At 68.1% G+C, this 14,320-nt stretch overlaps 1 protein-coding gene across 2 annotated transcripts in view; it reads right to left on the reverse strand.

The window, feature by feature from the left end:
* Positions 1-14,000, reverse strand: part of UNC93B1 (unc-93 homolog B1, TLR signaling regulator) — a 36,819-nt gene extending 22,819 nt beyond the window's left edge. For both annotated transcript variants that reach the window (XM_045573774.1, XM_036416484.2), the window contains exons 1-9: positions 13,994-14,000; positions 8,588-8,682; positions 7,603-7,744; positions 5,882-6,035; positions 2,251-2,412; positions 1,903-2,035; positions 1,604-1,697; positions 781-905; positions 220-402 (exon numbers count right to left, since the gene is read on the reverse strand). In XM_045573774.1, the coding sequence (XP_045429730.1) occupies positions 220-402; positions 781-905; positions 1,604-1,697; positions 1,903-2,035; positions 2,251-2,412; positions 5,882-6,035; positions 7,603-7,744; positions 8,588-8,680 (1,086 nt within the window). In that variant the 5' untranslated portion in view covers positions 8,681-8,682; positions 13,994-14,000. The remainder of the gene's footprint in view (positions 1-219; positions 403-780; positions 906-1,603; positions 1,698-1,902; positions 2,036-2,250; positions 2,413-5,881; positions 6,036-7,602; positions 7,745-8,587; positions 8,683-13,993) is intronic.
* Between the last annotated feature and the right edge of the window lie 320 nt (positions 14,001-14,320).

Genomic DNA, 14,320 nt, shown 5'->3' on the forward strand with positions numbered 1-14,320 from the left:
GTTATCCTGCCTCAGCCATGCCACCCCCCGGAGCGAACCCCCATCCCTTCAGAGGAGGAAACGGCTCAGGAGGTAACATAAAGTCCCAGACTGAGGGGAAGGAAGGAGGGGCGGGGGGGGGGTATGGGACATGTTTGTGCACACGTAGACCCGCATTCAGAGCTCCGTCGTCGTTTATCTGCGGCTCAGACTGTCACCGCCACCGCGGGCTGCACCTACCAGCGCGAGCCCCGTGCAGGCGAACAGCACCTCGAAGCCGCTGTACACGAAGAAGGGCACGAGGTGGCGCAGGCGGAAGTCGCGCACGTGCTTGAAGGGCAGCTGGAAGATGTTGCCCCAGCCCACGCTGCGCAGGTCGATCTCCTCCGTGGGCCGGTAGGCGGCCCCGCACAGGCCCAGCACCTGCGGCGGAGCGCCGTGAGGGACAGCCAGGCCCGCCCCGCCCCTCGGCGCACGCCCCGCCCCTCGGCACGAGGCCCCGCCCCTCTGCAAAGGCCCCGCCCCTGGACACACCACAGGCCTCCGCCCCGTGTCCCAGCCCAAGCTCACACCAGCCACGCCCCCACGCCTCCTCCTGCCCTCAGGAGCCTCACCGTCCACCCCCAGCCCAGGTCAGGCCAGTCCCCTGCAGCCCAGACTCCACCTCCACCCCAGACCGAGCCTGTCCCCTCCAGCCCCACCCCCAGCCCACCGGCATCTTCCTGCGCCATCGCCCAGGGCCCAGCGGGGACTCCCCGGGACTCAGCCTGGCCCCCCACTCAGCCGCCCCCGCCGCCGCACCAGCAGCATGGCCACGAAGGCCACGGCCATGAGCACGCTCTCCACCACGATGAGGTTCCGGCTGCGCGGCAGCGTCTTGAGCACCGTCTTGTTGAAGCCGGTGAGGATGCCCTGGCTGCTGGTGCCTGCGGAGCGCGGGGAGAGCGCGCTGAGCGGCAGGAGGGCACTGGGCTCAGGCACATGCAGCCAGGCCGGGGGGCGGGGCTGCAGGGCCGGGCGGGGCAGGGCAGGGGGCGAGGGCACAGCCCGGCAATGCGGGCCCAGGCAGGGTTCCTGGAGAGCCGTTTGGATGTGAGGGCCGCTAGGGCTGAACAGACTCCACGGAAAGGAGCACCTTCCTCCATCCCCCTTCCCGGCCCATCTCCCTTCCCGCCCCATTGCACAGAGGCGGGATTGGGGGGCCAGGGCCAGTGCATCCCCCACATCTGTACATTCACCGTGCACTGTCCGAGCTTTGAGGGTAGGACTTGACCCCAAGAGAGACCCTATAGGCAGCCTGGTCCCAGATGGCACCTCCCCCAGGCGCCTTCCCTGCTACACCCTCCCCCTGCCGGTCAGATTACACACACACGCTGTCCAACGGGACTGTGCCTCGCCCACCAGAGCCCTGGGACCCCGCATGCCCAGCCCTGAGCCCGTGAGAGAGCACCCTCTGCCCTGGAGGCCCAGGGTCCACAGGACAACTCGGAGGGGGCGGGGAGGGGGCGTGGGGATCCATCCCCCCAGCACTGGCGGCAGCTGTGCACCGTGTTCTCGGAGAGGAAGGGGGATAGGGAGGGGAGGGGGAGAGGAGGGGACTGGGACCCCTCCCCCCAGCACTGACCGCAGCTGTGCACGTTGTTCAGCGTGTGGTTCAGGTCGTACAGGTAGTGGTTCAGGAAGTAGATCATGGGCAGCTGGGCGCCGGCGAAGCTCAGCTGAGGGCAGAGGGCACAGGCGTTATCCGGGGGTCCTGGCATAGCCCTGGGGTGGTGCCGGCAGAGGGGACAGCCCAAGGCCAGAGGACTGCCCCGGCCAGCTCTGCCCCAGGACAGCCGGGGAGGTTTCACGCACTCGGGGTAAGCAGGAGGGGACTGGAAGGCTGGCCAGACTGGCCTGGGCCCCGGCCCCGGGGGCACTCACGTGGAAGAAGCTGTAGAAGACAGCCTGGAAGACGAGGAGGTAGGGCGCGTGGGAGCCCCGCGGGGGGCGCTGCTGCGGGCCCTGCTCGTCCCGCTCCTTGTAGTGCGCGTACTCGTAGTACTTCTGGGCCATCCTGCGCCGCAGAGAGAGGCTGGCCCCAGCCCAGCCCTGCCGGACACCTCCCGCCCGCACCCAGAGCCCGGGCCGGCCACCCCTGCAGCTTACGGAGGGGGAAACTGAGGCCCGGAGGGCAGAGGGGCCAGTCCCAGGTGCTCTGGCCGAGGTTGGCAAAGCAGCGGAGGCCCCGCCGGGTCCCCAGCGTCCCCCCCTGCCGCCCGCCGGGCTCACCTGGTGATGTAGTTGCCCATGGAGGCCCAGAGGGGCACGATGGCCATGCCCAGGGCCACGGCCGAGGGCACCAGGGTGTAGTAGCGCTCCCAGTAGTTGGTGGAGACAAAGAGGGCGTAGATGCCCACGCCCAGAAACATCATCCACTTGGTGCCAAAAAACCTGGGGGCGTTGAGAGAGAGGCTGGTGTCACGGGCTTGTCGGGACTGCCAGGGCCGATAGCAGAGCGCCCACAGCTCTCGGCCCACGAGGCTGAGCGAGGCGGGAGAGACCCCTGGCCTTGGGACGAAGGCCTGGAAGATAGAAACTCAGAGGCAGGGACTCTGAGTGGCTTCAGGTCAGCCAGGCATCCAAACATGTGTTCTCCAGGCTGTCGTGGGCCCTCGCCACGGCAGGATGGAAGGAGGGAAGGCAGGGGCAGTGTCAGGTTCAGTGGCTCGTGGGCACGTCCAGCCCTCCCTGGAGTTCTGGGCTGACGCACCACCCCCTTTCCTCAGCAGGTGCTGGGACGCAGGGCCCAGCACGGGTCGGGGGGGACTGGACCCAGACTGGCTCCAGGAAACAGGATCTGAGACAGGAAGAGGCTCTGCTAGCAGCAGGCCAGCCCCGCGTCCCCTCCTCCCTGCCCTGCGCTGCAGGCCCTGTGGTCGGCCAGGACGCTCCTCCTCACTGGCGTTCAGAGGGGCTGCGCAGGGCAGTTAAGGGCCTGTCCCGGGCTCGGGGGCAGTTCAGGCTGAAAACCAGCGCCCGGACCGCGGTTTTGTTTAGGGTTTGAGCTCTTAGTTCTCTGCGGTTCCCAGGCAGCTCCGAGTGAAGTGCCGCTGGCTTTCCGATCCCTGTGCCATCACAGGGCCCGGTCCACACGGCCAGTGGGAAAGCAGCCTGGTGGTCTGGGCACCGAGCAAGGATGGGGTTTTGAGCCACTCTGCCTAGGTTGAAACCTTCCGTCTGGCCAAAACCGGCTTGGCTCAGTGGATAGAGCGTCGACCTGCGGACTGGACGGTCCCAGGTTCGATTCCGGGCAAGGGCATGTACCTTGGTTGTGGGCACATCCCCGGTAGGGGGTATGCAGGAGACAGCTGATTGATGTTTCTCTCTCATCGGTGTTTCTAACTCTCTCTCCCTCTCCCTTCCTCTCTGTAAAAAATCAATAAAACATATTTAAACAACAACAACAAACAAAAAAAACTTCCGTCTGCCACGAGATGCCTGTGGGACGCGGGCAAGTGGCTCAGTCTCTTAGCTCCTCCGTGTCTAAGCTCAGAGCTTCCACCCCAGCCGGCGAGGAATGAGGCGGCATTTATAAAGAGCCCAGCACACAGGACGTGAGGCGAGCTGGCAGCTGTGCTTCACAGCGATGGGTTTCAAGGGCCACATGCCTTTCAGAAGCCTGTGTCCTCGGAAGGGCCCTGGTGGAACCGATCCTGGAACTTTCTTTTTTCATTTTATGAAGAAAAGAGCTACAAAGCACATAGTGGATGCGCAAAAAACGAGAAGGCACCCTGCCAGCGTGGCTCAGGGGCTGAGCATCAGCCTGTGAACCAGGAGGTCAGGGTTTGATTCCGCTCAGGGCACACGCCCGGGTTGTGGGCTCGATCCCCAGCAGGGGGCATGCAGGAGGCAGCCAAGTGATGACTCTCATCACTGATGTTTCTCTCTCTCTCCCTTCCTCTCCGAAATCAATTAAAAAATGTTTTTTTAAAAGCAGAGTGCTGCAAGGCACAACTCTGGGCCACGGCTGGGTACCCACAGCTACAGACAATGCCCACCAGTGCCCCTGGGGAGAGGGACAGGCCGGGACGTGTGCAGGAAAAAGAAAGAAAGCTGAGGAGCCTCAGAGGAAGGTGGGTGGGGGGAGCGGAGGTGGGGAAGAGACAGTAACGGGAACTTGTATGCGGAGCCGGTGGTGAGGAGTTGGGAGGGGCGAGTGCGGGAAGGGAGTCAACGGGGGAAAACAACAACAGAAAGAAAGGAGCATCTGCGGTGCTTTCAACAATAAAGATACATTTAAAATAAAGTAACGAGGCTGGAGGGAAAAAAGCAAAGAAGTGAACGTGGCTCACTGATGCTCTGGGGACAAGGCCTGGACTGTCATCCTCGCGCACACAACATACACACACACACATGCACGTGCACACACACACAGACTCACACGCACGCGCGCGCGCACACACATACATGCACGCACCCGCGCGATGGAACCACAGGGCAGCCGGCTTTCTGGAGGGCCTGGGAGATGTTTTCCCTTTTCTGGTTTCAGTTATGACTCTCACACGGTCTGTGCCGTGTGCTCAGGATTCTTTTTTTAAAGAGAAGGGAACTGAAACCCATGTTTGGCCCCGGTCTCTGGCTGCGCAGGCGGGCCGCCACTGGATAGCGTGTTTGTGGAGGGGTTTTGCAGTGGCCGGAGGCCGGGCTGGAGGCTGCCAGCTCAGTCTGCAGCAGGCCTTTCGGAGGGAGAAAGGCCCCTCTCCCCAGCGCCGCTGACCGGGAGGGGTCCCAGGCCGCTGCGGGGGAGCTGACGAAACCCAGTGCCCTGGGCAAAGCTCTCGTTTCCTCCCCAAACCCCGGCTTCCCCTCCTCTCGCCCCTCGGGAGGAGAGGGGTCTCCCTGCCCCCCAGCCCCCGGGCCCCGCGCCCCCTCAGGGCGGGGTGACCCCCCTCAGGCGGGGTGACGCCCCTCAGGCGGGGTGACCCCCCTCAGGCGGGGTGACGCCCCTCAGGCCGGGGTGACCCCCCTCAGAGTCGGGGTGATGCTCCCTCAGGGTCGGGGTGACGCCCCTTCAGAGTAGGGGTGACGCCCCTCAGGGTCGGGGTGACGCCCCCTCAGGGCGGGGTGACGCCCCCTCAGAGTCGGGGTGACGCTCCCTCAGGCGGGGTGACCCCCCTCAGGGCGGGGTGACGCCCCTCAGGGTCGGGGTGACGCCCCCTCAGGGCGGGGTGACGCCCCCTCAGAGTCTGGGTGACGCTCCCTCAGAGTCGGGGTGACGCCCCTCAGGGCCTGGGTGACGCCCCTCAGGGCGGGGTGACGCCCCCTCAGGGCGGGGTGACCCCCCTCAGGGCGGGGTGACGCCCCTCAGGCGGGGTGACGCCCCTCAGGCGGGGTGACGCCCCCTCAGGGCGGGGTGACGCCCCCTCAGGGCGGGGTGACGCCCTCAGGGCGGGGTGACGCCCCCTCAGGCGGGGTGACGCCCCTCAGGGTCGGGGTCACAGCCCTCTGGTGACCCCCCTCAGGGCGGGGTGACGCCCCTCAGGGCGGGGTGACCCCCCTCAGGGCGGGGTGACGCCCCTCAGGGCAGGGTGACGCCCCTCAGGATCGGGGTGATGCCCCCACAGGGCAGGGTGACGCCCCTCAGGCGGGGTGACGCCCCTCAGGGTCGGGGTGACGCCCCCTCAGGCGGGGTGACGCCCCTCAGGGCAGGGTGACGCCCCTCAGGATCGGGGTGATGCCCCCACAGGGCAGGGTGACGCCCCTCAGGCGGGGTGACGCCCCTCAGGGTCGGGGTGACGCCCCTCAGGCGGGGTGACGCCCCTCAGGGCGGGGTGACGCCCTCAGGGTCGGGGTGACGCCCCTCAGGCGGGGTGACGCCCCTCAGGGTCGGGGTCACAGCCCTCTGAGGGGCAGCGCGCACCTGATGAGCACGGGCGTGTAGAGCAGCGCGGCGATGGGCGTCACGTTGATGCCGATGAGCATCTTGCTGTCGATGTCGGGCAGCCCCATGTTGCCGTACTTGACCTCCCGGTAGGTCTCGTCATAGTGCAGGATCAGCTGCATCTGCAGGAGGCCTGGGGGGCGCACAGCTCACACAGGCTGGACCCTCCCCACGGCCCGCGCCCTGCGCCCTGCGGGACAGGGGGACGGGGGGGTGGAGGGGGCCAGGCCGGCCGAGCGTCCCACCAGCGGTGCAGCCTCAGCGACCTCAGCCCCGCCTCAGCCCCTGCCTCGCTCCGCGGGTCTCCGGGATCCCAGCCCCTGGCCCCCACGTCCCCCAGGCTGGGCCCCCCGTCCCAGGGCCCCGGGCTGGGCCCCCCGCCCCCCGCCCCCAGGCTGGGCCCCCCACTCCCAGGCTGGGCCCCCCGCCCCCACGCGGGGAGGGGACGCAGCTGCAGCTGGAGGACGGCGGGCTGGAAGTGAAAGAGGAACGGGGACCGGCCGCCCAGAGGTTTCTCTTTCCCAGACAGGGTGCAGGGGGGGCAGGTGGTGGGCACCGAGAAGCTGGGGGTCGGGGCCAGTGCCCCAGCCCCCCCCCTGCGGGCAGGGGCAAGGGCAGGGCCGGGTAGGGCTGGGCCGGGGGCACACCCAGGTAGACGGCGTAGGTGGGCAGGGCAGGTGCTGGGGGCCGGGGGCAGGGGCAGGTGCTGGGAGCTGGGGCACAGGGGCAGGGCCGGGGCCGGGCAGGGAGGGCATGCACCCAGGTAGACGGTGTAGGTGAGCAGGCCTCCCTCAGGCAGGGCAGGTGCTGGGGGCTGGGGCAGGGGCAGGGGCAGGTGCTGGGGGCCGGGGGCAGGGGCAGGGGCAGGTGCTGGGGACCGGGGGCAGGGGCAGGGGCAGGTGCTGGGGGCCGGGGGCAGGGGCAGGGGCAGGTGCTGGGGGCCGGGGGCAGGGGCAGGGGCAGGTGCTGGGGACCGGGGGCAGGGGCAGGGGCAGGTGCTGGGGGCTGGGGCAGGCCTGGGGCCTGGCTGGGGGCACGCACCCAGGTAGACGGTGTAGGTGAGCAGGCCACCCTCAGGCAGGGCAGGTGCTGGGGGCCGGGGGCAGGGGCAGGGCAGGTGCTGGGGGCCGGAGGCAGGGGCAGGGCAGGTGCTGGGGGCCGGGGGCAGGTGCTGGGGGCCGGGGGCCGGGGCAGGTGCTGGGGGCCGGGGGACGGGCTGGGGGCCGGGGGCAGGGGCAGGTGCTGGGGGCTGGGGGACAGGGGCAGGGGCAGGTGCTGGGGGCTGGGGGACAGGGGCAGGGGCAGGTGCTGGGGGCCGGGGGCAGGGGCAGGGCAGGTGCTGGGGGCCGGGGGCAGGGGCAGGCCCGGGGCCGGGGCGGGCCGGGTGACGGGGCGGGCCGGGCCGGCCGGAGGGCACGCACCCAGGTAGACGGTGTAGGTGAGCAGGCCACCCTCAGGCAGGGCAGGTGCTGGGGGCCGGGGGCAGGTGCTGGGGGCTGGGGGCCGGGGCAGGTGCTGGGGGCCGGGGGACGGGCTGGGGGCCGGGGGCCGGGGCGGGCCGGGCCGGCCGCGGGGCACGCACCCAGGTAGACGGTGTAGGTGAGCAGGCCACCCTCAGGCAGGGCAGGTGCTGGGGGCCGGGGGACGGGGCAGGGGCAGGCCGGGGGACGGGCGGGCCGGGCCGGCCGCGGGGCACGCACCCAGGTAGACGGCGTAGGTGAGCAGCCCGCCGGCGCTGGCGGCCAGCACGTTGGTGAGCACGCCCAGGCGCTTGCGGCGGTAGTAGCGGCGCTCCTCCTCCTCCTCGTTGTAGTTGGGGTAGGCGCCCACCAGCTCGTCCAGCTGCGGGACGGGGCGCTCGGAGCACGGCCCGACGGAGGGACAGGCTCCCAGCCGCCTCCCGGGCTGCCCTCCACACACACGCACACACACACACACGCCCGCACACATACTCACCCCCACACGCACACGCGCACACACACACACACAAACTCACCCCCACACGCACACACACACACTTTCTCACACACACACACACACACACTCACCCCCACACACACACGCGCACCCACACACACACACGCACACACACTCACCCCCACACACACACACACTCTCTCTCACACACACACACACACACTCACCCCCACACGCACACGCGCACGCACACACACACGCACACATACTCACCCCACACGCACACGCGCACGCACACACACGCACACATACTCACCCCCACACACACACACTCTCTCTCACACACACACACGCACACGCACACACGCACACACGCACATACACGCACACATACTCACCCCCACACACACGCACACCCCCCCACAAACATACACACACGCACACCCACACACACTCTCTCTCTCTCACACACACACACACACACGCACACATACTCACCCACACACACACACATGCACACACACACGCACACATACTCACCCCCACACGCACACGCGCACACACACACACGCGCGCACACACACACACGCACACATACTCACCCCCACACGCACACACGCATGCACACACACACTCTCTCTCTCACACACACACACATACACACACGCACACCCACACACACACACCCCACAAACATACACACACGCACACCCACACACTCTCTCACACCCACACCCGGGAGCCGGCCCGCCCTCTGCGCCCGCTCACCGGGGCCTCGGTCCCGTCGGGGAGCCCGAGCCGGTCCTCGTCGCCCTGCGGCCCCGCGGCGCCCGCCACCGGGTAGAGGGGCGGCTCGGCCATCGCTGTGCTGGGGGAGGGTGCGGCGGCCGTGTCCCGCCGCGGTCGGCACTTCCTCCCGGAGGTGGGACGGCCCGCCCCGCCCCGTCCCCTCCCACCCGGAGGAGGGGCCCGGCCGGCTGCGGAGGTGGTGAGTGTGTGAGAGTGTGTGTGTGTGTGTGTGTCAGTGTGTGTGTGTGTGTGTGTCTGTGTGTGTGTCTCTGTGTGAGTGAGTGAGTGTGTGTGTGTCTGTATGAGTGAGTGTGTGTGTGTGTGTCTGTATGAGTGTGTGTATGTGTGTGTGTCTCTGTGTGTATGTGTGTATCTGTGTGAGTGAGTGAGTGAGTGAGTGTGTGTCAGTGTGTGTGTGTGTGTGGAGTGTCTATGTGAGGCCGGGACCCAGCCTCAGGCATGTGAGATGCTGGTGCGAATCCCGCTCAGCCACTCCTGGCTTTGTGTCTCTGGACGTTTAGGACAGGCTAGCGGAGGGCCAGAGGCTCGGAGAGGCAGAGCCGCCCTGGGGGCTCTATGTGGGGGGGATGGATGGGGAACTGTTGTCACCTCATCGGAAAGTGGTCAGGCCCACAAAGACCTGGAGAGGGAGCCCTGGGGCCGCCTCTGGAAGCTGCCCCAGGGAGCCTGGCTGGGGCCATGGCGGGCGGGCGGGGGCGGAGGAGGAAGTGGCAGCCCCTCCACAGGGGGGTGTGGAGCTCCAGGCGTGGGTCACCCTGGGGGGGTCACCCAGGGGGTGCTGTACGGGGAGGGGAAGGTCCCTGGGGGCGTGTCTGATCAGGGGGAGAGGGACAGGCTTGTTGACTTCATTGGCTTTGGATCTCCCCCAGAAGGAGGTTTTGCGTCTTCCTCCCCAGAGGAGAGGAATCAGTGTTTAAGGAACAACCAGAAAGCAAAGAGAAGGTGGGAGGGGCGCCATGTTTGCCTCGTGGAAGGCCTGCCAGTGCCAAGGTGTCCCTGTCTCCCAGGCCCATGGGGAGCCGCACGGTTTCTCTCCGTCTCACAGGCCCTGCCTGACAAAGGTTACTCGACAGCTGAGGATTTACTTTTTAAAAATAAAATATTTTTATTGATTTCAAAGAGGAAGGGAGAGGGAGAGAGAAACATCAACGGTGAGAGAGAATCATGGATTGGCTGCCTCCTGCACACCCCCCACTGGGGATGGAGCCTGCAACCCAGGCCTGTGCCCTTGGCTGGAATCAAACCTGGGACCCGTCAGTTCCCCAGCCCCCTGGCTGCTGGGCTGGCTCAGGACTCCATACTGAGCCACACCAGCTAGGGCTACTGCTGAGAATTTAACCTTAAGTCCTTGTTACATGTGCCTTCCTATGGTCTGTTGGTAACATTTAGTATTAAATTTCTTTCTTTAAAAAAAAATATATTTTATTGATTTTGTACAGAGAGGAAGGGAGAGAGATAGAGAGTTAGAAACATCGATGAGAGAGAGTCATCGATCAGCTGCCTCTTGCACACCCCCCACTGGGGATATGCCCGCAACCAAGGTCCATGCCCTTGACCGGAATCGAACCCAGGACCCTTCAGTCCCCAAGTCGACGATCTATCCATTGAGCCAAACCGATCTTGGCTTAAATTTCTTTATTAGAATTGATTTACTTCAGAACATTTTCCCAGTAGCTTGTTACAAAACCTGACATTATGGCACAATGGTTAATGATACTGTTCTAACTTTATGGGGGGAAAAGTATGTACACACACACGCACGCACACACACACACACACACTGCCAGAAAGAAGACCAACATGGAGTCCCAAGGAGGGAGGGGGCGTTTCATCTGTCAGTGCTCAGCAGGTGGTTCTGGAAGGCAGCCCCTCGGCTCCCAAACCCTGCGATGCTCAGAACGCTGTCCCTTAGTGAGAACACACAGGACCACATGCGACCGGCAAACTGCTCCTGAGACCGGAGGAGCCTTCAAAGACTGGAGCAACGGGCTCCCGGTTGGATCCGGCCAGTGGGAGGCGCTGGTGGAAGGCGGGCCTGAGATCCACGGGGTTTCTCCCGGAGGCACGTGGGCATGGCGTGGCTCCTCCAGGGTCCCAGCACCCACAGACCGGCCCTGGGTGCCCGACCCTCCGGAGGCTGATGACACCGCTCTCCTCCCCTTCAGCCTCCACCCTCGGCCGGCCTGTGCACGGCCGGGGGATCCAGACAAGCACAGCGCTGTGGCCGGGACCCAGACCGGACGGAGGGGCAGGCTCCTCCCGCCCCCCAGGCTGCGAACTCCCTGCCACACCCGGAAGGGGCAGCCACTCCCCCTCACTGCCTCCTCTGCCGTCGGTTTTATTCTTTGTTCTCGTTATGCCGCTAGGGCTGTCCTCGCAGAGCACCTCCAGGAGAGACAAGTGCTGCTCGCGATCCGAACCCCTTGAAACAGCAGCTCCTGGACGTCACCCCGGCATCGCCTCCCAACCAGGAGCCGCGGGCCCACTGCGCGCTCGCCGACAGGCCTCCCGCCCCGCGGCGCCTCTGCCGCTCTGACACGGACGCCGGGGGACATGGTCCTCACGGGCCGAGCTGTGCCACAGACCCTGCCCAGCGCCCGCACCCACATGCCCAGCTCAGGGGCTCCCAGGAGTAGGGTGACCTCCCACCCAGCCTAAACGAGGGCCAGCGAGTCTGGTCTGGGGGGCGAGCCCTCTCGCCATGGCCCTGGCCTGGTCCCTACTCCCCTCTGAGCTGCTGTCTCAGCTGAAACAGAGGCATCGAACCTGGGGGGCGGGGGGGACCGGCCCCCCTCCTCCCCTAGAACAGCGCCCCTCAGGCTGGGGGCCGCACTGCCGCCCCAGCCAGGACCCCTGCCCCAGGCCAGGCCTCTTTGTCCCCGAATTCATGACAAGTTCAGGAGTGGCCCCTGCAGAAGGAGACCCCTGGCTAGGGAGGGGCCCCTCAAGATCCGGGAACACCCCTCCTCCTCACCAGTACTCCCCAGCTGGTCCCTGGTTTGCTGTGTGGCCTCAGACCTGTGGCTGCCCCTCTCTGAGCCTGATTCCGAGCCAACGGCTGCCAGGCTCAGCCCTAGCCCAGCCTCACCTGGAGCCAGCTCTGCCCCTGCCCCTGCCCCTGCCTCCACCTCCACCTCTGCCCCTGCCCCTGCCCCTGCCCCTGCCCCTGCCTCTGCCCCTGCCCCTGCCCCTGCCCCTGCCTCCGCCCCCGCCCCTGCCCCTGCCCCTGCCCCTGCCCCTGCCCCTGCCTCCACCTCCGCCCCTGCCCCTGCCCCTGCCTCTGCCTCCGCCTCTGCCCCTGCCCCTGCCCCTGCCCCTGCCTCCGCCCCTGCCCCTGCCCCTGCCCCTGCCTCTGCCTCCACCTCCACCTCCACCTCCGCCCCTGCCCCTGCCCCTGCCCCTGCCCCTGCCCCTGCCTCTGCCTCCGCCTCTGCCTGGCTCGGCTCCAGGCAGCAGGGCTGGGCGGCACATGCTGGCCAGCTGACAGGCAGCGGCTGGGGCTCCGCTCCTCACGGAGGTCGGGGGCCTCTGCGGCCCTGACCGGTCCCCAGTGGCTGAGGCCTCCAGAGGCCCCAGAGCGGGTGTGGATCCAGGGCCCCGAGGCGAGAGGCACGGGACTGTGGCCGCGGGTCCCGGAGCTGGCACAGGTGATGGCACAGAGGGTGCTCCTGCCCCCACACCTGCCACCAGCTGCCGCCTGTCTGACAGCAGCGGCTGGGGAATCACCGCTCGGGTGCTCCCTCGGGAGGGGGCGGGGGCCGGGGCAGGGCGAAGGGCAGGGGCCGAGGAGCGGAGCTCAGGAGCCACCATGGTGACACTGGCACCGCAGCCGCCCTGAGGGCAGAGGCGGGGCTTCCCGGCGGGGAGGGCACAGCGAGGGATGGACGTGGCCTGCTCGCAGCAACACGCTCCCCGGATGGGGGGTCCCGTCCCACCTCCTCTCTGGTGCCCACCCCCTCCGTGTGGAATGTCGGGCTAGACAGGGGCGGAGGGCGCTGACAGACACGGAGGACGTGGCGGAGCCTGTGCTCCTGGCCTCCGGCCATCTCCGGGTCCGCCTCTCCCTCTGGCAGACGGGAGAGCAGGTGAGCAGGCGGGTGGGGGAGGCGGGTCTTCCTTCCTCTTCCTGGCCCTGGGCCCACCCACAGCATCACTCCGAGCCACCGCCAGCCCCTCCTCCTGCTCCGGTGGGCCCGGGTCCCTGCCACCCGGTCCCTGCCACCAGGCTGGTCCCTGCCACCCGGTCCCTGCCACCCGGTCCCTGCCACCAGGCTGGTCCCTGCCACCCGGTCCCTGCCACCCCGTCCCTGCCACCGGGCCGGTCCCTGCCACCCTGTCCCTGCCACCGGGTCCCTGCCACCAGGCTGGTCCCTGCCACCCGGTCCCTGCCACCCGGTCCCTGCTACCAGGCTGGTCCCTGCCACCCGGTCCCTGCCACCCCGTCCCTGCCACCCGGTCCCTGCCACCGGGCCAGTCCCTGACACCCGGTCCCTGCCACCCGGTCCCTGCCACCCGGTCCCTGCCACCAGGCTGGTCCCTGCCACCCGGTCCCTGCCACCGGGTCCCTGCCACCCGGTCCCTGCCACCAGGCTGGTCCCTGCCACCCGGTCCCTGCCACCGGGTCCCTGCCACCCGGTCCCTGCCACCGGGCCGGTCCCTGCCACCCTGTCCCTGCCACCGGGTCCCTGCCACCCGGTCCCTACCACCCCGTCCCTGCCACCCCGTCCCTGCCACCCGGTCCCTGCCACCAGGCTGGTCCCTGCCACTCGGTCCCTGCCACCCCGTCCCTGCCACCCGGTCCCTGCCACCCGGTCCCTGCCACCCGGTCCCTGCCACCGGGCCGGTCCCTGCCACCCTGTCCCTGCCACCGGGTCCCTGCCACCCGGTCCCTGCCACCGGGTCCCTGCCACCCCGTCCCTGCCACCCGGTCCCTGCCACCAGGCTGGTCCCTGCCACTCGGTCCCTGCCACCCCGTCCCTGCCACCCCGTCCCTGCCACCCGGTCCCTGCCACCCGGTCCCTGCCACCGGGCCGGTCCCTGCCACCCTGTCCCTGCCACCGGGTCCCTGCCACCCGGTCCCTACCACCCCGTCCCTGCCACCCCGTCCCTGCCACCCGGTCCCTGCCACCCGGTCCCTGCCACCCGGTCCCTGCCACGGGCCGGTCCCTGCCACCCGGTCCCTGCCACCGGGTCCCTGCCACCCGGTCCCTACCACCCCGTCCCTGCCACCCCGTCCCTGCCACCCGGTCCCTGCCACCAGGCTGGTCCCTGCCACTCGGTCCCTGCCACCCCGTCCCTGCCACCCGGGTCCCTGCCACCCGGTCCCTGCCACCCGGTCCCTGCCACCGGGCCGGTCCCTGCCACCCTGTCCCTGCCACCGGGTCCCTGCCACCCGGTCCCTACCACCCCGTCCCTGCCACCCCGTCCCTGCCACCCGGTCCCTGCCACCGGGCCAGTCCCTGACACCCGATCCCTGCCACCCCGTCCCTGCCACCCCGTCCCTGCCACCCGGTCCCTGCCACAGGGCTGATCCCTGCCATGGGGCCCGGGGCTGATCCCTCCGCTCAGAGCTCCCCGGGGCTGAGAGGCCAGCTAGGAGGCTGGCAGCCCGTCAATAGCTCACGGGTCCACAGGAGACCCACCAGGGAGGCCGCTTGGGCAGGGCACGGTGGCGTGGATTCCTAGGAGGCG

The sequence above is a fragment of the Pipistrellus kuhlii genome, unplaced genomic scaffold (genome assembly GCF_014108245.1).
Source record: "Pipistrellus kuhlii isolate mPipKuh1 unplaced genomic scaffold, mPipKuh1.p scaffold_m20_p_56, whole genome shotgun sequence".
NCBI classification, from domain to species: domain Eukaryota; kingdom Metazoa; phylum Chordata; class Mammalia; order Chiroptera; family Vespertilionidae; genus Pipistrellus; species Pipistrellus kuhlii.